Source organism: Eriocheir sinensis, chromosome 5 (genome assembly GCF_024679095.1).
Source record: "Eriocheir sinensis breed Jianghai 21 chromosome 5, ASM2467909v1, whole genome shotgun sequence".
In the NCBI taxonomy this organism is placed as follows: Eukaryota; Metazoa; Arthropoda; class Malacostraca; order Decapoda; family Varunidae; genus Eriocheir; species Eriocheir sinensis.
In genome coordinates this window covers 4,606,628-4,632,784 of record NC_066513.1, presented here as the reverse complement: position 1 = coordinate 4,632,784, position 26,157 = coordinate 4,606,628, and the positions used below count along the sequence as shown (strand labels likewise).

General features: G+C 42.4%; 1 protein-coding gene across 1 annotated transcript in view; it reads left to right on the top strand.

Annotated features, from left to right (window-relative positions):
• LOC126982865 (carcinoembryonic antigen-related cell adhesion molecule 1-like) overlaps positions 1–26,157 on the top strand; it is a 139,506-nt gene that overhangs the window by 52,143 nt on the left and 61,206 nt on the right. The window contains exons 4-8 of the mRNA XM_050835140.1: positions 9,705–9,884; positions 15,350–15,472; positions 15,894–16,006; positions 16,246–16,429; positions 19,966–20,178. Coding sequence (XP_050691097.1) covers positions 9,705–9,884; positions 15,350–15,472; positions 15,894–16,006; positions 16,246–16,429; positions 19,966–20,178 — 813 coding nt within the window. The remainder of the gene's footprint in view (positions 1–9,704; positions 9,885–15,349; positions 15,473–15,893; positions 16,007–16,245; positions 16,430–19,965; positions 20,179–26,157) is intronic.

Below are 26,157 nucleotides of genomic sequence, written 5' to 3'. Positions count from 1 at the left end.
AAGTCAGTTAGTAAATAAGCCAACAAGAACTACATCCCTGTCGGCAACATTATTGGATCTTATAGTGACAAATAATCCTGCCTTAGTGTTGGACCATGATGTTATTGTTTGCCCCATTGCTGACCATGACTTGCTAACTCTCGCTCTTGACATTGCCAAACCTAAAAGGCTACCTATAACAAAAACATTCCGAGAAATGAAGAACTACTCACCAGAATTATTCTGTAATTTATTAACATCAGAGAGTAAGACATTAGATAACATCTACATTACTGATAATGTCAATACTCAAGTTAAGGTTCTTAATGGTGTCTTTTTGAACTGTCTTGATTTTTGCGCACCCTTAGTGAAAAAGGAATTGAAAAGACCCTTTGCTAAATGGCTTAATGAAGAGTTAAGAACTTTGATACAACAAAGAACAATGCCTTGAAAGCCTGGAAAAAAGACAGAAGCAACGTTAACCTAGTAAATACTTATAAAAACTTAAAGTGCCAAGTCAGATGATCTATTCACTACTTTAAATCCGAATACTACAACAAAAAAATTGACAACAACAAAGGTAATAGCAAAATCATTTGGAAAACCATTAAGGAACTTATTCCTAATAATAAGAGCAGTCATCTGCCTGTCACATGTAACAATAAAGAAACTACGATGCAGACTGCTAACCTCTTCAATGATTTTTTTGCTAACGTTGGTAGAATCACTTTTGAAAAGACACAATTAGGTGACTCCTCACGTCTCCCAACTGCAAATCCAGTTGACATCACTGATCCTAACTGTCTGTTCAGACCTGAGCCTATTGACTGGCAAACTTTAGTCCTTACCATTGCACATATGAACAATAGTGATGCATGTGGGTCTGATGGGATACCACTGAAATTCCTTAATGATTCCCTTTCTGTTATTGTCTCCTATTTAACCACCATCATGAATACGTCAATAGTCACAGGAATTTTTCCCACAGCATGGAAATTCTCAATCGTGGTACTCATCCTAAAGACTGGTGATGTAAACGACCCCAGTAATTATCGTCCCATATCTCTCCTCCCAGTCCTCTCCAAACTACAAGAAAAAATAGTTTCATCACAGTTGATTCAGCATATGGAATCAAATCACCTACTTAGTAATGCTCAGCATGGCTTCAGACCAAAGTTATCAACTACTTCGGCTCTATTAACCCTAACTAAGAATCTATATTCCAACATGGATAATAAAAAAGTCTCTCTGGTCACTCTCTGCGATTTATTAAAGGCCTTTTACAGCGTTAGTCATGTTATTTTACTTAAAAATGCCTTAAATGCAATGTGGATCCATTCTGGTTCGAGTGTTACCTTTGTAACAGAACACAATCAGTGCGATTAAATGACACTGTGTCTGATAAGACAGGTATTTCATATGGGGTGCCTCAAGGGTCTGTTCTTGGCCCTATTCTCTTTAATATTTATGTGAATGACCTTGCTTCATTCCTCTTAAATTGTGACGTCTTTCAATACGCAGACGACACCCAAATTATTCTTTCAAGTAATATTGATAATTTAAAGGACCTTATACAAAAAGCTGAAGACACTCTTAAATTAGCTAAGACATACTTTAATGCGAATGGTCTAATGCTCAATGTCAAAAAAAACAATGTATCTTTATTGGATCCAGAAAGCTTTTATCACTGATTCCTCCCAATACCTGATGGTGGACGGCAGTGTTATTACCCCTAGTACATCAGTGAAGAACTTAGGCATATATTTTGATAACCATCTATCGTTCGATACACATATCACAGACTTAATCAAAAAAACACATGGAATCATTATGTTTATTAATATAATTAAAGATAATTTTAATAAATCAACATGTATAATTGTGGTACAATCATTAGTTATGAGTATCATTAACTATGGAATAAGCATCTGGGGAGCAGCCAACATCACCCAAATAGAACGTGTACAAAAAATACAAAATTTTGCAGCCAAAGTGGCTCTCGGAGGCGCTGCAAAAAGTGACCATGTTACTCCCTTCCTTAGGGAACTGAAATGGCTGAAAATAAATCACCAGTATGTGTATGAGATTATAACACTCACATATAGAATACTCAACCATGACCTCCCTGATTGGTTGCTCCCATTAACTCGTGTTCGTGACAGTCGCAATCACCATGTAAACACCAGGCAGACTGAACACCTACATGTATACCGGTGAAACACTTGCCTTGCCACCAGGTCTTTTCAAGTGAGTGCTCCCTCACTTTGGAATAACCTGCCTCCTGTTGTACAACACGCCCCCTCTCTGTTCACTTTTAAATCACGTCTCAAAGAATTTTTACTTAATAGGCAATTTTCCCAGTAGCTTATCTAACTTTTATTCAATTTTTAGTTTTTGGTCTCATATATGATTTTATTTATTTTACATCTGACTGTGACAGGCCTCGCCCTGTTAAATCTTTTTCTTGTTTTTATTTTGACTCAGCACTGTTGCTTTATGGTCTAATACTTATTAGCTCTCTGTGCCTAAATTTAGTTTTTAACACGTCTGGCCAAACTTCATTGGTCATATTGTATGAGAGTTTTGTTATAACTCTAATTGATTATAAGATATATGTCAAGAATAACCATTATAATAATGAAAATAAATTTTATTCTATTCTATTCTATTCTCTCTCATCTTCCACCCCACACATATACCTCCTCCTCCTCCTCTTCTCCCTCCCCCCCCCCCCCACACTCATTCTATTCCCATCGTTATCCTCCTCTTCCTCTCCACCTCCTCTTCCACCTCTTCCTTTCTCTTCGTTCCTCTTATTCCTTCCTTCCTTCCCATTTCTTCCTTCTTTCCAACTCCTCTTCTCCGCTTCTTCCCTTCTTCCTCCCTTCCTCTTCTACCTCTTCAACCAGTCTGTTCAACTGAACAAGGTCCCGGAAGACTGGAAGATGGCGAACGTAACACCGATTTTCAAAAAAGGAGACAAAAGCGTTGCATTAAACTACAGGCCCATAAGTTTGACATAAGTGGCAGGAAAGATACTCGAAAAAATTATCAGAGGCAAACTTGTTAAGTTTCTAGAAGACAATAATGTAATCTCCGACACCCAGCATGGCTTCAGAAACAAGCGCTCCTGCCTAACGAATTTATTAGACTTCTTCCAAGGTATATATAAGAACTGGGATGCCCACATCCCCAGTGATGTTATATACCTGGACTTTCAGAAAGCCTTCGACAAGGTACCGCACGAGCGACTCCTTAAGAAACTGCACTCGGCGGGCATTAGAGCCAATCTGATCGCATGGATAAGAGATTGGCTCACCGACAGAAAACACCGAGTGCTACTCAACGGACAGCCTTCCGATTGTCTTTTGGCTGCGGTAGGGCATTTTTTGGGGTTTTCAAGGTTGCGTCATACACCCTCAAAAAAAAAAATGCACCAATTGGCTTTATATGACTTGTACATCGAGAAAAGACCTTACCTTTTTTCATAAATGGCACTTATTTTTCTTAGAAAATGTGTGGTTTTGAAAAAAGTCCAAAATTGTTACAAAACTGGCAAAAAAAAAGATAAAATATATCTTTGCTAAAATGTAAAATACTTCATTCACTTCATTGTTTTGGGGACTTAGACTAAAGAAAAGGCCTGTAAATTGGTGTTGCTGCCATATTGTGACACTTTACTCTGTGCAAAACCTTTTCTTTATTGATATAAAGTTGGCACCATTTATGTAAAATTTCCTTGGAGGAAAGACGGAATGTCAAACAAATTTCTTACCAAATAGCATTTATTATATGAAAAAAATGTACTATAATTATATCCTATAAATTCAATTCATCAGAAATATAAATTGCAACAATATACCAAATACAGAAAAATATAGTTAAAAAATTTCTTCAGGAAACAGTTTTATAAAACATTGATAGGGTGTGAGATTTTCAATACCTTCCCTTCCATTATTATCTGTGAAATATATCATGTTCTGTAATTCAGTGGGGCTCTCTGAAGTAACAATTTATGCCAAATCATGTTCCTTACTTGAAGGAATCCTGGTGGAGGGAGCAGCAGTATCCTCCTCTTCTAACTCCACACTATTATCATTGAAGTCATCCTCAGCCTCATCCAGCCAGTCATCAGTTTCTTCCTCAAACATTTCTTCTTCATTTTCACTGTCTGATGCTCCTAGTTCTTCAAGTGTTCTTTGAATTTCTTCATCTGTCTTCAGAAATTTAGTCCTCTTCCTTGCTTACTCCATGGTAATCTTGAAAACAAATATATGTGTATGTGTAATAAAAAAGGACATCGTACATATATGCAAGAGACAATAGTTATCACCATCCTAGTCTAGCCCAAGGAACATGCATACAAGAAAGAGACAACAGTTATAATCAGCCTAGTCTAGCCTAGGTCACAAATAATATAAAAGAGACTTCTCTAGCCTAGGTTTTGTAAAATGAGAGAGAAGGAGAGTGAAAGAAAGAGAGTTATACATGTATACATGCATTATACATAGGTATATGTCTGTGCGCACATATTTTTTAGTAAAATTGCCCTTTTCATGAGTTAAATGCCCAGTTAAAAACCCTACGTCTTTATTCAAGGTCACACTAATACATCTTCGTTTGTTTACATCAAATATGCTTATATAACAATCAGGCATTGTTTATGACACAAATGCAATGATTTTATTGATAAAACTTGCCTCTGTTATGAGCAGAAATACAAGAAAGTTGTAACAAAAGAACTTCATCACACACGTGGGCGCCGATCAGCTGTAACATGGTTTGTTTACTGTTCCCTATGCCATCGGCAGACATTTGTAGCTATCGACCTGTGATTTTCTGTATGTACTTTTGGATGAAAACGGATCAATAATTTAAATGGTAAACACTTTCATACCGATGGTGACTATAGTCGACTTTCGCAACCTGGCGCAATCACTCCCGGTGACTACAGTCGAATACCGCAGCCAAAGGGATAAGAACTGGGATGCCCACATCCCCAGTGATGTTATATACCTGGACTTTCAGAAAGCCTTCGACAAGGTACCGCACGAGCGACTCCTTAAGAAACTGCACTCGACGGGCATTGGAGCCTGTAACGGGCTTACCGGGAGGCGTTTAAAGGGCGTTGATTAAGACTTCAGCTTCCTTTAGGCGAATATATTCGTAGCCTATATGTACAAGAAGCGTCGTAGCGAGAGCGACTCCGTTGTGTGTCAGTCGGACTCTCGTGAAGGAGTGACGATTTACAGGTTGGAAAATAATTGTTACAATTGGTCACATACGTCAAGGTGACCTCCACGCACTATGAAATGCGATGTATACAAAACAGACGGGAAACACTGACGGACGACATTCCTATACGGTGGCGTGATCTATCTGTCGTGGGTTTTTTCCATTGACAGTTGTATGCCTAATTCGTGGTGATATTAAATAATAATAATAATACATTGATATCCTACTATAACACTGCTCGGTCACCTACCAGTGATCGCGACCTCGCGATATACAAAAATCTAAATAGCAGTCTAGTTACCATTAACATACATAGTGGGAGTTTGTCAAGCAGACTGCCTATGATACAATTACATTAAAACACTGACTATGTAAGAACATATGTGGAGTTATAATATAAATAGTGAGAGGTAAAACACAACGTGTGTGACATGAAACATAAGAAATCTCTCAAAAGATAAATATAAGGACACATGTATAAAAGCTATCAACTGGCATAGTTACAGACAATGAAACGTCCATCAAGCTCCTAAAAAAAATACAGTAGTGAAACATACAGTAGTGAAACATAGTACAATGTTAAGTATAGGAGCAGGGGAATGCCAGGTTTATGTCCTCTGACTTGCTTGAGAAAAGGAAAAACTACCTTGCCAGTGGTCTCCCTGCATCCGGTCGCCGTGTCTGCACAACCAAATAATCGTGCAGGACAGAGTTCTTCCTAATAAGGTAGCACATGACGACGAGACTGACGAACATCAGAAACATTGGTACAAAAAATCCAGGGTACAGGTAGGGGAGATGCAGGTATTCAGGCAGCGTTTCCTCCAGGGTTTCCGCAAACTCCGTTTTGTTTGCGAAAGACAATGAATTAAGGGAATTAGTCACATAAGAGATGCTGGAGAAGTGAATGTTATCGAGAGACCGTAGAGGAAACATTCGATGGGAAATATTGGCCGTGAAAACCAGACGGATCCGGGACGGGTGCGTTGTTATGTTAGTGGAGCGGATATAGCATGCTTCCGCTATGACATAGTGACCAGTAACCCGTTGATAAGTGGTACCCTCCGGGCAGATGACTGATACATAGAAGGACTGGGGGAAATATAAATAATGCTGACCCTGAAAGTTCTTATGGAAAACAGGTTTTGGTGGTAGCTGCTTGTAAGGGCACAGGGAAAGAGCGTCAGACGCGTTCACGCGGGTGAGGGCGATCTCGCATACCCCTCCCAGAACTGGTAGGAAGGCAAAGAGAGACGCAGAGCAATGGAATCGCCCGCAGACCGTCTCCTTGCAATATTGCAAGAGTGAGTAGCTACCCGTTGAATACAGAGCGAAATCCTTCGCGATTAGAACAAGAGACGGGGACGTGTCCAGGGCTAACACACTGTCCTTAGCTGAAAAAGGGAACGGGACAATTTCGTGTGCCTCAAACACGTCCGCCGTCTGAAATGGAACATGAATGATTATGGCATCGGGGGTGAGGCTGGACTCAATCAAGGTGTAAAAATATTGACTCATGTCTGGGTTGAATAAAGATGTTAGGCTATAACTATGATACCTGATATGGACAGTCGTTCTCAAATCGTGGAGAGGGAGCAAGGCAGGTGTGACTCTACCGTGCGCTGCATCAACCATGTTGCTAATAACCTGCTGATTTGCCGTTGCGACAAAGTTAATGACGTTTTCCAATACATGCAAGGCCTGATCTAGGAGGAGAAACTGATTCACCTGGTCGATCTGTTTGACAACTATGTTGATAACCTCTACCATCTTATTTGTCTGCTCTAGCAGTTCCTCAATGTGAGTATGCAACCGCGCAAGTTTTCTACAATTGGCGTTGGTCACCCTGCGATTTCGGGCAGCAAAGGAAAGTACATGAGCGTAGTGGTCCCGCAAATCGCGTACGTCCTCGTCGGTTGCCGTACCGAAGAGGAACTTTGAGGCGGACCCAACGATGTTGAGCAACCCCCTCTTTACCCGAGAGTGAACTGAGTGAAAACTATAATCCATGTCTACCTCATCAACTTTTCCCCGCAAGAACAGAATCCTATCCTCCAGTAATTTAAAAAGATTTAGAGAGTTGGTACTAGAAGGTGCCTTTGATTCCCTAGTCTTGGTAGCCCGTATGGCGTCTGCCATGCCAAGTAGTTTTTCTGAGACTATCCTGATTGTGTCAGTGGTGTTGGTCAAGGAAGTATATGGATATTTTACGAGGAACACATCTTCTATGAGGAAGACCTCTCCTATGTGTGCCGTGAGGGCGCCAGGCTTCAGGTGGATGGGTGTCGTTGCAAGCAGGGAGCCGAGGGACAACAAGATGATCAGAAAACGCAACATCATGATCTGAAAGGGGTGGGAATGAAGTATTTAAACCCGTGGTCTCAAGTTATAGCTATGGGTGTTGGGATTATCTTGTTGAACATTTGACTCTGAGGGGGAATTACCAATATCAAGGTCCAAAGGTGAGGGAATTACTTTCAGACGATCACTGTGAACTTCTAGACCGACCCCACTATTCGACTCGAGAACCTCGAACCGATTTCCCCTGACATTCCGAACAACTCGGTAAGGACCCACAAATTTAGCCCCCAGTTTCGAACTCCTTTCCGCTTGCTTAATCATGACTGTGTCACCCTCTTTTAATTTCACCGCTGCCACCAAAATCAACGCCCTTTAAACGCCCCCCGGTAAGCCCGTTACAAGCCAATCTGATCGCGTGGATAAAAATTTGGCTCACCGACAGAAAACACCGAGTACTACTCAACGGACAGCCTTCCGATTGGCTTCCAGTCACTAGTGGAGTGCCTCAAGGGTCAGTGCTGGGACCCATTCTCTTCATCATATATATCAACGACCTCGAATCAGGAATGAAATCCCCAATATCGAAATTTGCTGATGACACCAAGGTGGGTGGAAATGCCCTCACAAAGACCGACTGCGAAATCATTCAGAAAGACCTCAATCACGTTATCGAATGGTCGGAAAAATGGCAAATGTCCTTTAATGTTGACAAATGCAAAGTCATGCACATTGGGTCCAGAAATAGTAACCACAAATACATTCTGAATGGGACACCTCTGCAAGCGATGCAGGGGGAAAAGGATCTTGGAGTCACTGTCAGCAGTGACCTGAAACACGCGAATCACTGTAAAAAGGCATACAACAAAGCCAACACTATGCTCGGGTTCATAGCGAGGACCTTCGAGTGCAAAATGCCAGACGTGATGCTATCTTTGTATAATTCCATGGTGAGACCTCACCTCGAGTATGCAGTACAGTTCTGGTCTCCCAATTACAGAAAGGACATTGATTTACTGGAAAGGATTCAACGACGCGCCACGAAGATGATACCAACCTTAAGGGCTCAACCGTACCAGGAACGACTCAAGCAACTCAATCTCTTTACATTGGAGAAAAGACGCCTACGAGGGGATATGATTCAAGTTTTCAAGTATCTGAAAAATTTCAATAACGTCGATTACTCCAAATTCTTTGAACTGCAAACCAACCTAAGAACTAGAAATAACGGTTTACCCATTCAGTCTAGTCGATGTAACACAGACATCGGAAGGAGTTTATTTTCAAACCGAGTCATCCGCCACTGGAACAATCTTCCTTCAGAAGTAGTAAATGTGAATACCTTCAACTTCTTCAAATGTAGAGTCGACCGTCACTTCGCTGCGTCGGGAGTAAACTGAATATTGAGCTGCTTTCATCTGCTCCTCAATATCGAGGTGCTTTCATCTGCTCCTCAATGTCGAGGTGCTTTCATCTGCTCCCCAGGCCCCAAGTGGCTGTCGAGCAGATTAAATCACCAAAGCGGGCAACCTCGTAATGAGCCAATAGGCTTTCTGTTGCCTGCATTTCCATGTTTACATGTTTCCTCTTCCACCTCTTCCTTCCTTCCACCTTCTTCCTTTCACCTCCTTCCTTCCTCTTACATATCTTTCTTCCTTCCTCCTACCTCTTCTTCCTCTGGCTTCCTCTTATTTTTCCTTCCCATTCACCTTTTCCTTCCTTTTACTCCTCTTCCTTTCCATCTCCTTCTCCCTCTTCCACCTTTTCTTCCTCTTCTTCCCTTTCCACCTCTTCCTTCAGTCCTTCCTTTCCACCTCTTCCTTCCCTCCTTCCTTTCCACCTCTTCCTTCCTTCCTTCCTTTCCCTTCCACCTTTTACTTCCTTCCTTCCCATTTCTTCCCACCTCCTCCTCCTTTTCCTCCTCCTTCTCACACCCCAAATACGTCTCCCCTCCTGTTTACATCACACACACAGACCCCAACGACCCCTTCCCCCTACATCCCATCACCCCCCCCTCTCACTCCCCACTCTCCCACCGCCCCCACAGCATCACCCCCTACCTTCACCCCATCCCATCACCCCCTCACCACCACCTCCTTCCTTCCCCACCCCTACAGACGTCCCTTCCCAAACCTTCCCTTTCCACTACACACACCATCACCGCCTCTCACATACCCCTATCACCCCTACAGATGCCCCAGTATGCAGAGACGGTAGTGGGCCATCCAAGGTGTACACGGCGGGTCTGGGTAAGCCTGTCAACGTGTCTTGCCATGTGAAGGCCTCGCCCCCGCAAGTCAAGTATTCCTGGATCTTCAATAACAGCATCAGCTCACAACGACTGCCGGTAGAACAGGTCTTGTCTGCTACAGGTACGGAAGGGAGGAAAGGTAAGGGAAGGGAAGGGAGGGGAAGGGAAGGGAGAGGAAGGGAAAGGAGGGAAGAAAAGTGAGACATGAAGGAGGACACGAAGAATGAATTAGGGGAATGTGGAAGAGTGAGAGTAAGGGAAGGGAAGGGAGAGCAATGAAGAAAGGAAGGAAGGAAGGAAAAGAAGGAGAGGAAGGAACACAAAGGAACACAAAGGAACACAAAGAAACACAAAGGAAGAAAAAACAACAGCAGACCTGCTGGTCCTTACGAGGCTGTATGTGACAAGCTACACTAACTATCTAATCGAAGGTGGAAGATGAAGGACAGCAAAGGCAAAGGCTCCTCCCCCCCCCCCCCCCCCATCCCTCTAGCCAAAGCTGGCAGGAAAGGAAAAAGAACCATGCAGCATGGAAAAACTGCATGGAATTTATGTAGGAAAGAGAAAAGAACTACCATTACTGCTACCACTAACCGGGCGATAAAAGTGGACAAGGACACCAGTATTCGAAAGAACTTAACGTTATTACGACAATGAGCAATATCTTAGTTGCTGGTTGGATTCAAAACACTTATCTAATCTATTCTTGAAGGCCGTAACTGTTGTACTATCAACGACATCACAGAGTAGAGAGTTCCAAACATTAACAACTCGATTGAAGAAGAAGTGTTTGGCTTCGTGCGACAAAAATCTTTTACCACTTATCTTCAAATTGTGATTTCTTCTTGTTCTGTTTGATCGATCAATTGTAAAGTAATCCTCCGCATTAATATCACTGAATCCTTTAAACATTTTGAACACTTCTATTAGATCGCCTCGCATTCTTCGTTTTGATAGACTGAATAAATTTACTTCTTTAAGCCTTTGTTCATTTGATAAATTTCTCAACCTATGAATCATCTTTGTTACTCTTCGTTGAACCCGTTCCAACTTATCTATGTATTTTCTGTAATAGGGAGACCAAAACTGTACACAGTACTCTAGACGGGGTCGAACCAACGAATTATACAGTTTTAATATTACTTTTTCCGATTTATTATTAAAGACTCGTCCGATGAAACCTACTAATTTGTTTGCAGTTTTAACTATCCCTGAACAATGCTGACCGGCCTTTAAATCGCTTGATATAGTGATTCCAAGATCCTATTCTTTACTCACTGCAGAAAGTTGTTTGCCATTCATTACGTACCGAACGCGATTGTTATTTTTTCCGATGTGCAACACTTTACATTTGTCAACGTTAAATTTCATTTGCCATTTATTGGCCCAACGTGCAAGTCGATCTAGATCTGATTGTAAAGCTTCTTCGTCGAGTGTCGCAGTTACTTTATTAGCAATTTTTGTGTCATCAGCAAATTTTGATACTTTGCAAGTGAGCCCATCATCGATATCATTAACATAAATTAAGAAGAGCATGGGGCCAAGCACTGATCCTTGAGGTACGCCGCTTCTGACATCGAGCCAGTTAGATGTAACACCGTTTAGAACTACTCTCTGTTTCCGCTCAGAGAGCCAGTCCACAAGCCAATTGTGAATGTTACCCGAGATACCGTACGCCAATAATTTGCTGAGCAATAGTTGGTGGGGGACCTTATCAAATGCCTTTTGAAAATCCAGATATATGATATCTACTGATCTGCTTTCATCGAACACCTAAAAATATAATGAAAAAAATCAAGTAAGTTAGTTAAACACGAACGTTTACTACGGAAGCCATGATGCGAATTATTTATCATATTATTATTCTTGCTCTCTTAACTGACTCTTGGTCATCCTCTCTTAGCAGTTTCGGTGAAACTTTCTCTGTTGCGCTAGACATATCGAAAGCCTTCGATAGAGTCTGGCACCAGTCTTTGCTTTCTAAACTGCCCTCTTTCGGATTCTATCCCTCTCTCTGTTCCTTTATCTCCAGTTTCCTTTCTGGCCGTTCTTTCTCTGCGGTGGTAGACGGTCACTGCTCTTCCCCTAAACCTATCAACAGTGGCGTTCCACAGGGCTCTGTCCTATCACCCACTCTCTTCCTGTTATTCATCAATGATCTTCTTTCAATAACAAACTGTCCTGTCCACTCATACGCTGACGACTCCACTCTGCATTATTCAACTTCTCTCAATAGAAGACCATCAAAACAGGAAGTACACGACTCCAGACTAGAGGCCGCTTAACCTCAGACCTTGCTATCATTTCCGATTGGGGCAGAAGGAACCTTGTGTCCTTCAATGCCTCAAAAACTCAATTTCTTCACCTATCAACTCGACACAATCTTCCAAACACCTATCCCCTATCCTTCGACAACACTCAGCTGTCACCTTCTTCAACACTAAACATCCTCGGTCTATCCTTAACTCAAAATCTCAACTGGAAACTTCACATCTCCTTTCTCGCTAAATCAGCTTCCTCGAGGTTGGGCGTTCTGTATCGTCTCCGCCAGTTCTTCTCCCCCGCGCAGTTGCTATCCATATACAGGGGCCTTGTCCGCCCTCGTATGGAGTATGCATCTCACGTGTGGGGGGGCTCCACCTACACAGCTCTTCTGGACGGAGTGGAGGCTAAGGCTCTTCGTCTCATCAGCTCTCCTCCTCCTACTGATAGTCTTTTACCTCTTAAATTCCGCCGCGATGTTGCCCCTCTTTCTATCTTCTGTCGATATTTCCACGCTGACTGCCCTTCTGAACTTGTTAACTGCATGCCTCCCCCCCTCCCACGGCCCCGCTGCACACGACTTTCTACTCATGCTCATCCCTATACTGTCCAAACCCCTTATGCAAGAGTTAACCAGCATCTTCACTCTTTCATCCCTCACACTGGTAAACTCTGGAACAATCTTCCTTCATCAGGACACCTCTCCTCCCGAATTTGACCTTGCTTTTGGCCACCTCTTCTGGTTCTTTTATGGGAGCAGTGATTAGTGGGCTTTTTTATTGTTTTTTTTTTCTTCTGTGCCCTTGAGCTGCCTCCTTTGTTGTAAAAAAAAAAAAATTCTTCGAAGAATTTCACCATATTGTCGAGAATGATAGTCTCCATTAACTTACAAACAATCGATGTCAGGCTAATTGGTCGATAGTTTTCTGGATGAGACTTGTCCCACTTTTTGAAAATTGGTGTGACATTTGCAAGTTTTCAATCCGATGGAACTTTTCCAGCTGTTAAAGATTTATTGAATATGATGGAGAGCGGTTTACAAATTTGATGTTTGATATCTTTTAAGACCCTAGGGGTAATTTTGTCTGGACCAGGACCAGAAGAAGGGATTGAAGCAGAGAAGGGAGAAAAAGGGAGAGAGAGAGAGAGAGAGAGAGAGAGAGAGAGAGAGAGAGAGAGAGAGAGAGAGAGAGAGAGAGAGAGAGGTGTTAATGTGTGAGTGTGTGAGTGTCTGTGTCTGTGTGTGTGTGTGTGTGTGTAATAATAATAATAATAATAATAATAATAATAATAATAATAATAATAATAATAATATTAATAAACGGTTTATTGTAAGAACCAGGCAGCCCTAGACCTGAAAATATACATCAGTGGACGATTTAATGAAATGAATGAAACAAATTAACAAAATAATATGATTGATAATAAAATGAAAATAATGAAGATAATAATAATAATAATAATAATAATAATAATAATAATAATAATAGTAATAATAATAATAATAGTAATAATAATAATAATAATAATAATAATAATAATAATAATAATAATAATAATAATAATAATAATAATAATAATCATAATAATGGTAATCATAATCATAATAATAATAATAATAATAATAATAATAATAATAATAATAATAATAATAATAATAACAATAACAATAATAATAATAAGTGCTAATGATTTTTTTTTTTACAAAATATACAAATAGTGTTCTCAGTTTGCATTATTTATAAACTTAACCATTACGGGCACTGCGCTGTTCTTATAGCGGTCAGTCCGTGCCCGAATCGGAGCAAGAATGTTGTGGTGTTTCACCGAGTGCTGAGGGCGGTTCACTGCGGGTGGGTGGATGTGTCTGTGTCTGGGCTGGTTGAGAAGCTTAGTTGCGAACTGGTGTAGTAGTGTGTGTATGTGTGTGTGTGTGTGTGTGTGTGTGTGTGTGTATTTTATTTATTATTTTTTTTTTTTTTTACGTTGCGGCCCTTGCGCCGGTAGGCTTGTTCCCGGTGGGGCCTGATGGTTTGCCCAGCCCGGTCTGGCGCAGGCGAGTGTTTTATAGTGGCGCCATCTTGTGTTGGCTCATGCTGCACCCCGGAACTCATCTTTGAGCCTCTCTTTGGAGAGGTATGTGTGTGTGTCTGTGTGTGTGTGTGTGCGTGTGCGTGTGTGTGTGTGTGTGTGTGCGTATGTGTGTGTGTGTGTGTGTGTGTCCAACAGAGCACTTCGTCACCCAGGGTCCATATTCTCGGACACTTCCGCCTGCCACACTAACCATTTCCAAAGACCGTAAAAGAGATTAATGGGGTACTCTTGCGTGCTCTTTTGTGTACAGAAGAATGGTCGAACTACCGCCAAGACCACAAAACTACCCCTGGAAATACCCACACATGAGAATATGGGCACAGGGTCATATATTCATAAACAGATAGACTCCCAAGCACACATATTTGACAAGACTTTCCAAATGCAGTTATAATTATGACCCTGGCGGTAGAGGAGAGTATCAAGATACCCCTCCACCCGAAATTGACCTCTCTTCTTGCCTCTTGTTCTCTTGTCTTTTGTGGAAGCAGCGTTTAGCGGACATTTTTGTTAATGATTTTGTGTTTTTGCCCGTGAGATGCCTCCCCTGCTGTACAAAAAGTTTTACCATTTTTTTGTACCATGTGAGTGTGTGACCCCAGAACCCTGCGGAGCGCTTCTCTGGCAGCGGTGCGAGACCTTGAAACATCATGATGTGTGGTATGATTCTCACAAGCTCCTCCACGCCTTCCACCCCGCGTGTCCACACCAGGCCTGGGTCCAAGTACATGTTCTCGTATATGTACTCGTACTTAAGTACACAATATCATATACTTGTACGTGTAGCCTACGTGTATTTGGGATTAAAAAATTCTTAGTATTTGTACTCGTAGCTGTACTCGGACTAAGTACTCGATAATTTTAGGATTACTTTCGAATACAACCAAAATATGCAACCGTGTGTCTGGTGTGGTGTTTGACAACCTGCCTGGGTTTAGGTGAGGCCAGGGTGAAGGATTAACAAAGGTATGTCCAAAGTCTGGGCCTTGGGGAGGCTCGGTGGCCCGGGCCTTCGGGTAAGGTAACACTGAGGCCATGAGAGGTGACTCAGGCCAAAGAGGAACTGGCAGTTTGCCACTTATCAAAAGCAAAAAAAGCAGAAAATCCAAAGGTTAAATTAGTAAAAATTACTTGTTATTGAATTCCAGTACAGTATTCGTTATACCGTAGTGTATTCGTACTTGGACTCGAGTGCAATAAAATGTACTTGAACCCAATCCTGGTCCACAGAGGGCGGCAGCGTGGTGGAGTTCGTTGCGGGCTCTCCCCAGGACTACGGGACGCTGCAGTGCTGGGCCCAGAACAGCGTGGGCAAGATGTCGCGGCCCTGCCTCTACCACGTGGTGCCCGCAAGTGAGTGTGCTCCGAAAGAGGTCTTCGGGCTTGTCGGGGGTAGGGGTTGTAAGGCGGTCATTTATTCGTTTTAAGTAAGTGATCCAAGTTAGTTACAAGTTGTTTCTAGTGTATAGTTCATTGGTAAGTTTTATATAAGTTTTTCAGTTTCGTCTATATAAGCATTATAGTTTTGCTTCCTACAGATGTGTGTGGGGAGGGGGTTGTGTGTGAATGTGTGTGTGTGTGTGTGTGTGTGTGTGTGTGTGTGTGTGTGTTGACTAGTCTTGCCTGTTCGTACCACATCGAAATGTTCTCCTATTTTCCTGGTGACCAAAAGAGTTAGTAAAGGAGTATTGTAATTGATTTTGTTGTATAATCATTACCATCATCATCATCATCATCATTATCATTCCCATCCCCCCCCACCCCACATCCGCAGTTCGTCCGGAGCGCCCGTCGTCCTGCGCGGTGGTCAACAAGACCTACGACGCCTTGGTGGTGGCCTGCGCGGCGGGCTTCGACGGGGGACTACAACAGAGCTTCTTTGCGAAGGTACGTACATGTGTGTGTGTGTGTGTGTGTGTGTGTGTGTGTGTGTGTGTGTGTGTGTGTGTCTCTCTCTCTCTCTCTCTCTCTCTCTCTCTCTCTCTCTCTCTCTCTCTCTCTCTCTCTCTCTCTCTCTCTCTCTCACTTCCTTCTCTCACAACCTCTATCACCTTCTCTCTCTCACCTCCTTCTCTCACAACCTCTATCACCTTCTCTCTCTCACCCCTTCTCACTCTCCCATACAGCTCTACGAGGCCGTGACGGGTCGAGGGCAGGTCAACATGAGCGCGCCGCAGCCTCGCTTCACGCTAGAGGGCCTCACGCCAGGCCTCGACTACGTGATCCGCGTCAGCGCCCGCAACGCCCTCGGCCACTCCCCCGCAGTGCGACTCGAGGCCTTCACGTACAAGCTGGCGGCAAACACCATGAGTGAGTACGCCAGAGTTTTGCCAGTTTCCAGTCTTCCGAGACCTTGCTCGACCGTACTGGGCGGTCAAGATACTCGTGAGCGGCTGAAGGATTTACTGGTTTGCTTCTTTTAATAACCTCGGGGAAATATGATGTCTGGTTCTATTGACTTGTTCGTATCTACACCTTTTCTCCCTCAAATTAAAAAAAAGTTGAATTTCAAATTTTAAAAAGGTGAGATTCATATTAAAAAAGTTGAATTTCAAATTTAAAAAGTTGAAATTCAAATTAAAAAAGTTGAATTTCAAATCAAAGAAGTTGAATTTCAAATTAAAAAAGTTGAATTTCAAATTTAAAAAGTTGAGATACAAATTAAAAAGTTGAATTTCAAATTAAAAAAGTTGAAATACAAATTTTAAAAAGTTGAATTTCAAATTTAAAAAGTTGAATTTCAGATTAAAAAGTTGAATTTCAAATTTAAATGTTGAGGTTCAAATAAAAAAAATTGAGGTTCAATTAATAGATGAAGTGCAAGTCATAGAAATATATATGTGCATGTCTACATACATAAATGCATACATCCACAATTTTATATATATATATATATATATATATATATATATATATATATATATATATATATATATATATATATATATATATATATTTTCTTTTTGACGTTGTTGCCTATTGCGCCGGTAGGCATCTTCCCGGTGGGGCCTCATGGTCGGCCCAAGGCTTCTTCCAGGTGGGGCCTGATGGTCGGCCCAGCCCGTTCTGGCGCAGGCGAGTGTTTATAGTGGCGCCATCTTGCATTGGCTCATGCTGCCCCCGGAACTCGTTCTTGATTCCCTTGGACGGCTTCCTCTAAAGTCCGGGTTGATGGGTGGCCTTCAAGACAGCATGTGGGTAGTTTTAAGCCACTCGGCGGTGACTGAAAAATCCGAGTGGTAGCGTGAGGATTCGAACCCGCGTCGTCCATCACGCGGCGAATGTGGGTCCAGTACGCTATCACTTCGGCCACCGCCTACCCATATATATATATATATATATATATATATATATATATATATATATATATATATATATATATATATATATATATATATATATAAAATCTACGTACGTATGTGAAGGTATTCTATGTTTCATTATTTTTACGTTGCTACGTATAGCGTAATAGTGCGCCTTTCTCCCACTGAGCTATAATACACATGGTGGGGTTATCTCCCCCTTTAGCGTTCGGCCGCCGGCCGCTATATTGAATGACCCGCACTCGGCGCCTCCACCATAGTAATTGAATGGGAATTCTGATGGGAACTCTGTAGTTATTTTGTTTTCTTTGTCTCACTCATTCCACATTCGCTCATTCCATGGACTCATTCCAGACTCCCTCACTCCACACGCATTCATTCCAGTAACTTTCATTCCACAAACACTCATTCCACACACACTCATTCCACACACACTCATTCCACACGCACCCATTCCACACGCACCCATTCCACAAACACTCGTTTCACACGCACTCATTCCACAAGCACTCATTCCTCAAAGACTCACTCCACACGCACACATTCCACAAATATTCACTCCACACGCACTCATTCGACAAGGACTCATTCCACACTCACTTATACCACAAACACTCATTCCACAAATACTCATTCCACAAGCACTCATTCCTTAAAGACTCATTCGACAAATATTCACTCCCCACGCACTCATTCCACAAACCTTCATTCCACAAATACTTATTCCCCACGCACTCATTCCAAAAATACTTATTCCACACGCACTCATTCCACAAATACTTATTCCACACGCACTCATTCCACAAGCACTCATTCCACAAATACTTAGTCCACAAGCACTCATTCCACAAGCACTCATACCACACATCCCCTCCACACACACATAAATACATACATACATACATGCATAACACACACACACACACACACACACACACACACACACACACACTGCCCGATGGCTCAGTGGTAGAGCTTAGGGTTTCCACCTTTGGGGACGCGAGTTCGATCCACGCCGGTCACGCAGATTTTTTCATATATATATATATATATATATATATATATATATATATATATATATATATATATATATATATATATATATAAATATATATAATCTACGTACGTATGTGAATGTATTCAATGTTTCATTATTTTTACGTTGCTACGTATATATATATATATATATATATATATATATATATATATATATATATATATATATATATATATATATATATATATATATATATATATATGATAAGTTCGTGGATGTATGAATTTATGTATGTATGTATGCACATATATCTCTTTCTGTGACTTGCACTTCATCTATTAATTTGAATTTCAACTTTATAAATTTGAAATTCAACTTTTTTTAATTTGAATTTCAACTTTTTTAATTTGAATTTCAACTTTATAAATCTGAAATTCAACTTTTTTAAATTTGAATTTCAACTTTTTAAATTTGAATTTCAACTTTTTTAATTTGAATTTCAATTTTTTAAATTGGAAATTCAACTTCTTTAATTTGAAATTCAACTTTTTTTAATTTGAAATTCAACTTTTTTAATTTGAATTTCAACTTTTTTTAATTTGAAATTCAACTTTTTTAATTTGAGGGTGAAAAGGTGTAGTTTGTTTAGGAGGAGATGGAGGAGAAGGAGGAGGAGGAAGAGGAAGAGAAGGAGGATTAGTGGTGGTGGTAGAGGTGATGGTTTTGGTGGTGGTGGTTGTGGGGGTGATGGTGGTAGTGGTGCTGGAGAAGGAAAAGGAGCAGGGGGAGGAGAAGGAGGAGGAAGAGAAAAAGGAGAGAAGAAGGAGGAGAGGGAAGAGGGAGAAGAGGTAGAGGAGGAGCAGGAGGAGGAAGAGAAGAATGAGATGGAGGAGGAGAACGAGGAGGGAAGAAGAGGAGGAGAAGGAGGAGGAGGAACATTATCATCCAACCCATTATCCCTATCTTCCTGTTTTTCTCCATCTCTACTATCATACTAATATTTTCCTTCACCCGCAGAGGAGGAGGAGAAGAAAGAGGAGGAGGAGGAGGAGGAGGAGGAGGGAAAGAAAAAAGAAAAAGACAAGAACTAAAAGAGAAAAGGAAAAAAGAAAAAGAAAATGAAAAAGGAAGGAGGAGGAAAAGGAGTAGGAGGAGTAGGGGGAAGAGGAAGAGGAGAAGAAGAACAAGAACAAGAATAAAAAGATTAAAAAAAAGAGGAACGAGAAAAAGAAAAAGATCTAGAAGGAACAACAAAATAAAAGAAAAAGAATATGGAAAAGAAAAAAAATAGGAGGAGAAGGAGGAAGAGGAGGCAGACAAATATCACCATCCAGTTCACCATCACCATCATCATCACCACCTTCCTCCCATTCTCTATCTCCTTCCTCTTCTTCTTTCTCTTCTTTTTCGCCCACAGAGGAGGATGAAAGTGATGAAGAAGGAGAAGAAGGAGGAAGAGAAAATGGATCTTCTTCTCACCTTCACCATATCTTCCTCTTCTTTATCTTCCTCTTCTTTGCCCACAGAAGAGGAAAAAGTTGAGAAGGAGGAAGAGAAAATCGACCCTCCCGGATCTGGTCTGATAATGATGGTGTCGATGGCGGCGGCGGTGGCGACGGTGGTAGTGGCGGTGGTGGCGGTGGTTGTGGTCGGGGCGCGCTGGTGTCTTCATGGGAGCAGCAGACAGACTCCCGAGGCCTCCACGAGCAGAGGGGAATATGCGCCCCCAGGCCAACCAGGTAAGACAGGTGCTTTATAAGTATTTCTCCTCCTCCTCCTCCTCCTCTCTCCTACCCTTTATCCTTCCCCTCTTTGCCTCTTCCTCTCGTCCTCATTCTCTTTCAGGACATTGAAAATCATCAACCGCCTCTGGAATAAACATCCTGCAGTTTTTTTTTTTTTTTTTGTACGATGGCGCAAAGAAAGAAAAAAAACATGCTCGTCCTCCTCTTCTTCCTCCTCCTCCTCCTCCTCCTCCTCCTTCTCCTACCATATATCCTTTCCCTCTTTTCCTTTTTTCCCTCCTCCTCATTATCTTTCTGGTTTTGATGCATTTCTTCTCTTCCTCCTCCTCCTCCTCCTCCTCCTCCTCCTCGCACTGCACTTCCAAACCAGCCAGTCTAAATGTAAATATTGTATCTTGGACTCCCATATACAAGCACTTCACTCGACAAATGAGGACTTTAAACGCTCAAATGCCTTGTTATGGGAAATTGTTACATCATATCCTGCACTTCTTACGCCTTCTCATCATGAGTCCACAACCACGTATTCTGCAATTCTAACCCCACCACATACCTCCTCCTCCTCCACTTTCCCCTCCCATCACCAAGCCTCTACCTCCTCCCACCTTCACGCCTCTCCCTCCGACCCGCTCCTTCCTGCCGCCTCCTCCTGCCCCACCCTTCCATCAGAGCCTGTACGCGCCTTCGCCCTCCCTACACCTCCCCCCTCCCTTCCTACCCCCCCCCCTCCCTACCCCAACCACCTCCCTTCCTATCTGCTCCCAACAGAACCTCACGGGGACTTACCCCCCCTGCACTACCACCACCACCGCTGCCATCACCCCCACCGCCTCCCCCACTCATGCCACCATCACCACCAGGTCGACATACTCTTCCTCCTCCCCTCCCTCTTCCTCCTTTCCTCTTCCGCCCCTTCCTCCTCCTCCTCCTCCTCCTCTACTCCCCCATGATCAATCACTAGTTCCCCTACCACCTCTTCCTCCTCTTCCCTCGACTCACCCTTGTCCCCCCCCCCCCCTCTGCCAACCCTTTTAATGCTTCCACCTCCAGTCGCCTCCCTCTCACTGCTCACTACTCATCCATCAGACGCTTCAAGACCATTCTTCCTGCTGCGGTCTGCGTAGATCAGACGGTTTCGGAGCACAGACAAGCTGAAAACATTTGTTAAACTTGTTGGGGACTCGCTGGTTAGAGGTCAACGAATTGAATTATGCGGCCGCGATAGAGACGCTGAGGCGTTATTGCATTCCGGGAGCCAAACTGGACGACATTACATCAGCTGTCGATGCTGTCACGGAAAGCGCGAAGGAAGACACAGTTTATCTGATTCACGCGAGGACAGACGACGTTCAGTCTACTCTACCTCAGACCCTACTATCAAAATACCGTCAAGTCATTCGGCAATACAAGACAAAGTCCCCTGGAATTCTATCTAGAATCAGCGCTTACGCCGGTTTCAACAGCAAAGCGTGCAACATCAATACAAGTCTGAAGGAAATTTGTGACAACGAAGGCGTAGCGTTCACAAACGGCTGGCATCACTTCCTTGAGCGCCCAGACTTGTTTCGTGACGATTGCCTCCACCTGAATGAGGTTGGTTCGGTGCGTTTCGGGAGGCTTCTGGACGAGGTAGTTAAAAGCTTTTCGAAAAGCCTTTAAAAAAACTGCAGGCAAGGAATGAGCAAAGGCAGCCCTTGATCAACCAACCTGTAGCGTCGGTGCGGACTGATTCGTCGCGGCCAAAGCATGAGTCACATTTATGTTTTGTACACAAATGCACGTAGTTTAATACCCAAAAAGGACGAAATTAGGGCGTATATTGCAACAGAGAAACCAGATGTGGTAGCCATCACGGAGCGTTGGGCCAACTCTGCTCGTCTAGTATCCGAACTGTCATTCCCCGGGTACGAAAGCTTCCACAAACATCGAAACCACAAGAAAGGAGGAGTAGTAATTTGCTACGTAAAAAGCATGCTCCCAGCCATAAAAATAGACAAACAGGACGCAGAGAATTACGATTCCGTCTATGTGGAAATAGCCGCGAATAATAAGAAACTAACACTTGCGACCGTATACAGGCCCCCAAAACAACAGGCAGCCGACGACAATGCCCTGTACGAAGAGCTTCACTCTCTAACACAAAGCAAAGAATCAATAATAATTGGGGAATTTAATTGGCCTAACATTGACTGGGGACATTTGACTGGAGACCAAGAGGCTTTTAGAAATGGTGAAGGATTCGTTCCTCACTCAAGTTGTAACTCAACCGACAAGAGAAAACAATCTGCTGGATCTGGTACTAGTAAGTGACCCCGACCTCATTCGCGACTGTGAAGTTGGTGAGAAAATTAATGGTTGCGATCACCACTTAATCCGTTTTAATGTCAACATAAGTCACAAACTCGTAGACAATCCGTCAGTGATACCAGACTACAAAAAAGCAAATTTCAACATAGCCCGTGAGCTGCTTCCCCCTGCGACCTGGGACCAACTTAACCGTACCGACAATACAATCGACAACATGTGGAACGACTTCAAAGATAAGCTTTTGGGGGTAGAGAAGGCTACAGTGCCTACGAAATCCAGGCGAGTAAATGGTGCCGTAGAACCACCGTGGATGACCAGAGAAATAAAAAGAGCAGTATACTTAATAAAAAAAAGAATTATAACCTAATGAAAGAGAACGACACGGCTGAAGCTCGCACACAGTACCCACCAGCCTCAGAACTTGTCGCACCCTTATTCGAAGTAGTAAACGCAACAATGAAAAACAAATAGCGCGCGATATCAAAACCAACTCCAAAAAAATCTTCACATACATCAGATCGAAAAAGAAAGTGAAATCCAATATTAGTCTCCTGGCAGATGAGACCGGATCTCTTACTCAGGACAGTAAACACATGGCCAGAATCCTCAACAGTAACTTCGCATCCGTATTCACAGTCGAGGACACCGAAACCATTCACAAGGGCCCTGACCCGCTGAGGGGGATCACGCCCCTGGAATTTGACTCAATATGCGACCAAAAAGTGAAAAAGGTACTTGGACAAACTCGACATGAACAAGTCAACGGGACCTGACAGTTTGTCACCGCGGTTATTAAAAGAACTTAAACAACAAATACTTCAGCCACTCACTAACATATTCAACCGGTCAGTTAAACTGAACAAGGACCCGTAAGACTGGAAGATGGCGAAGGTAACACGTAGTCACCGATTTTCAAAAAAAGAAGACAGGTCCATAAGTTTGACATCAGTGGCAGGAAAAATACTCGAAAAGATTATTAGAGACAAACTTGTTAAGTTTCTAGAAGACAAAAATATGATTTCCGACACCTAGCATGGCTTCAGGAACAGGCGCTCCTGCCTAACGAATTTATTCGACTTTTTCCAAGGTATATTATTATTATAAGAACTGGGATGCCCACACCCCCAATGATGTTCTATATCTGGACATTCAGAAAGCCTTCGACAAGGTACCGCACGAGCGACTCCTTAAGAAACTGCACTCGGCGGGCATTGGAGCCAATCTGGTCGCGTGGATAAGAGATTGGCTCACCGGCAGAAAACAACGAGTACTACTCAACGGACAGCCTTCCGATTGGCTTCCAGTCACTAGTGGAGTGCCTCAAGGGTCAGTGTCAGGGCCCATTCTCTTTATTATATATATCAATGACCCAGAATCAGGACTTAAATCCACAATATCGAAATTTGCTGACGACACCAAAGTGGGTGGAAAGGACCTCGCAAAGACCGACTGCGAAATCATTCAGAAAGACCTCAATCACATTATCGAATGGTCGGAAAAATGGCAAATGTCCTTTAATGTCGACAAATGCAAAGTCATGCACATTGGGTCCAAAAACAGTATCATCATGAATGGGAAACTTCTGCAGGCGATGCAGGAGGAAAAGGATCTTGGAGTCACTATCAGCAGTGACCTGAAACACGTGAATCACTGTAAAAAAGCATATAACAAAGCCAACACTATGCTCAGGTTCATAGCGGGGAACTTCGAGTGTAAAACGCCAGACGTGATGTTATCCTTGTATAATTCCACCTCGAGTATGCAGTACAGTTCTGGTTTCCTAATAACATAAAGGACATTGATTTACTGGAAAGGATTCAACGACGCGCCACGAAGATGATTCCAACCTTAAGGGCTCAACCGTACGAGGAACGACTCACGCGACTCAATCTCTTTACATTGGAGAAAAAGTACCTGAAAAAGTTCAATAACGTCGATTACTCCAAATTCTTTGAACTGGAAACCAACTCAAGAACTAAAAAATAACGGTTTACCCATTCAGTCGAGTCGATGTAACACAGACATTGGAAGGAGTTTCTTTTCAAACCGAGTCATCCGCCACTAGAACAATCTTCCCTCAGAAGTAGTAAATGCGAATACCATCAACTCCTTCAAATATCGAATCGAACGTCACTTCGCTTCGTCGGGAGTAAACTGAATATCGAGGCGCTTCCATCTGCTCCTCAATATCGAGGTGCTTTCATCTACTCCTCAAGCCCCAAATGGCTGTCGAGCAGATCAAATCACCAAAGCGGGCGACCTCGTAATGAGCCAATAGGCTTTCTGTTCCCTGTATTTACATGTTTCAATGTTTCCATGTTTCCTCCTCCTCCTCCTCCCAAATTGTCTCATGTCCCTCAGCCTCAAAATTGTTCTCATTTCCCCACTCCTCCTCCTCCTCCTCCTAGTCCTCTCAACTCCAATTTCTTCTCCATGCGCCTCCTCCTCTCCATCTCTCTCTTTCCTCCTCCTCCTTTTCCTCATCAGTTCATCTCTTAGCATTGGGGAGTGTTGACACGCTTACTAATGGGTAATTTTCCTCCTCCTCCTCCTCCCTCCTCCTCCCTCCTCCTCCTCCCTCCTCCTCCCTCCTCCTCATCCTCCTCCTCCTCCTCTTCGTGCTGCCGTTTACAAGATTTTATCGGAAACTCTTCGAAAACTTTGTCTCTAACGAGTGTGTGTGATTGTTAAGAGGAGGAGCGAAGCAAAAGTGTTCTGTTATGGCTGTTTGGTTGCTGTGTGTGTGTGTGGGGGGGGGGGGGGGGCAGTGCTTCTTGGTATTGTTTTTCGGTATTGTATTTTGGGGCATTGATTTTTTTTTTTCGTTTTTTTTTGCATTATTTTTTATCATTGTTTATTTTGGGATTGTTATTCTGGGCATTATTTTCTGGCATAGTTATCCGGCATTCTTTTTTCGGCTTTATATTTCGGCATTGTTTTTGACATTGTTTTTTCGGCATTGTTTTTTCTGGCATTGTTTTTCGGCACTGGTTTTATTTGGCATTGTTTTTTGGCTTTTTTTTTGGTATTGTTTTTCGGCACTGGTATTGTTGGCATTGTTCTTCGGCATTGTTTTTTTCTGGCATTTTTTTTTTAGCATTCTTTTTCGGCATTGTTTTTTTTCTGCCATTTCTTTCGGCAATTTTCATCTGGCTTTTTTTCGGGAGTTTTTTTGGCATTGTTTTTTCTGGCATTGTTTTTTCGGCATTGTTTATTTCGGCATTGTTTTTTCTGGCATTGTTTTTCGGCATAGTTTTTGTTGGCATTGTTTTTCGGCATTGTTTTTTCTAGCATTTTTTCTTGCATTTTTTGGCATTGTTTTTCGGCATTGTTTTTGTAGAGCATTTTTTTCGGTTATTTTTTTGGCTTTTTGTTCTGGCATTGTTTTTCGGCAGTTTTTTGGCATTTTTTCTGGCATTGTTTTTCGGCATTTTTTCTGGCATTGTTTTTGGAGGGCATTTTTTCGGTGTTATCTTTTTCCATTGTTTTTTTTCTGGCATTGTTTTTCGGCATTGTTTTTTTGGCATTTTTCTGGCATTGTTTTTTTGTCATTTTTGTGGCATTGTTTTTCGGCAGTTTTTTTGGCATTTTTTCTAGCATTATTTTTCGGCATTGTTTTTTTGGCTTTTTTTGGTCATTGTTTTTCGGCGTTGTTTTTTCTGGCAT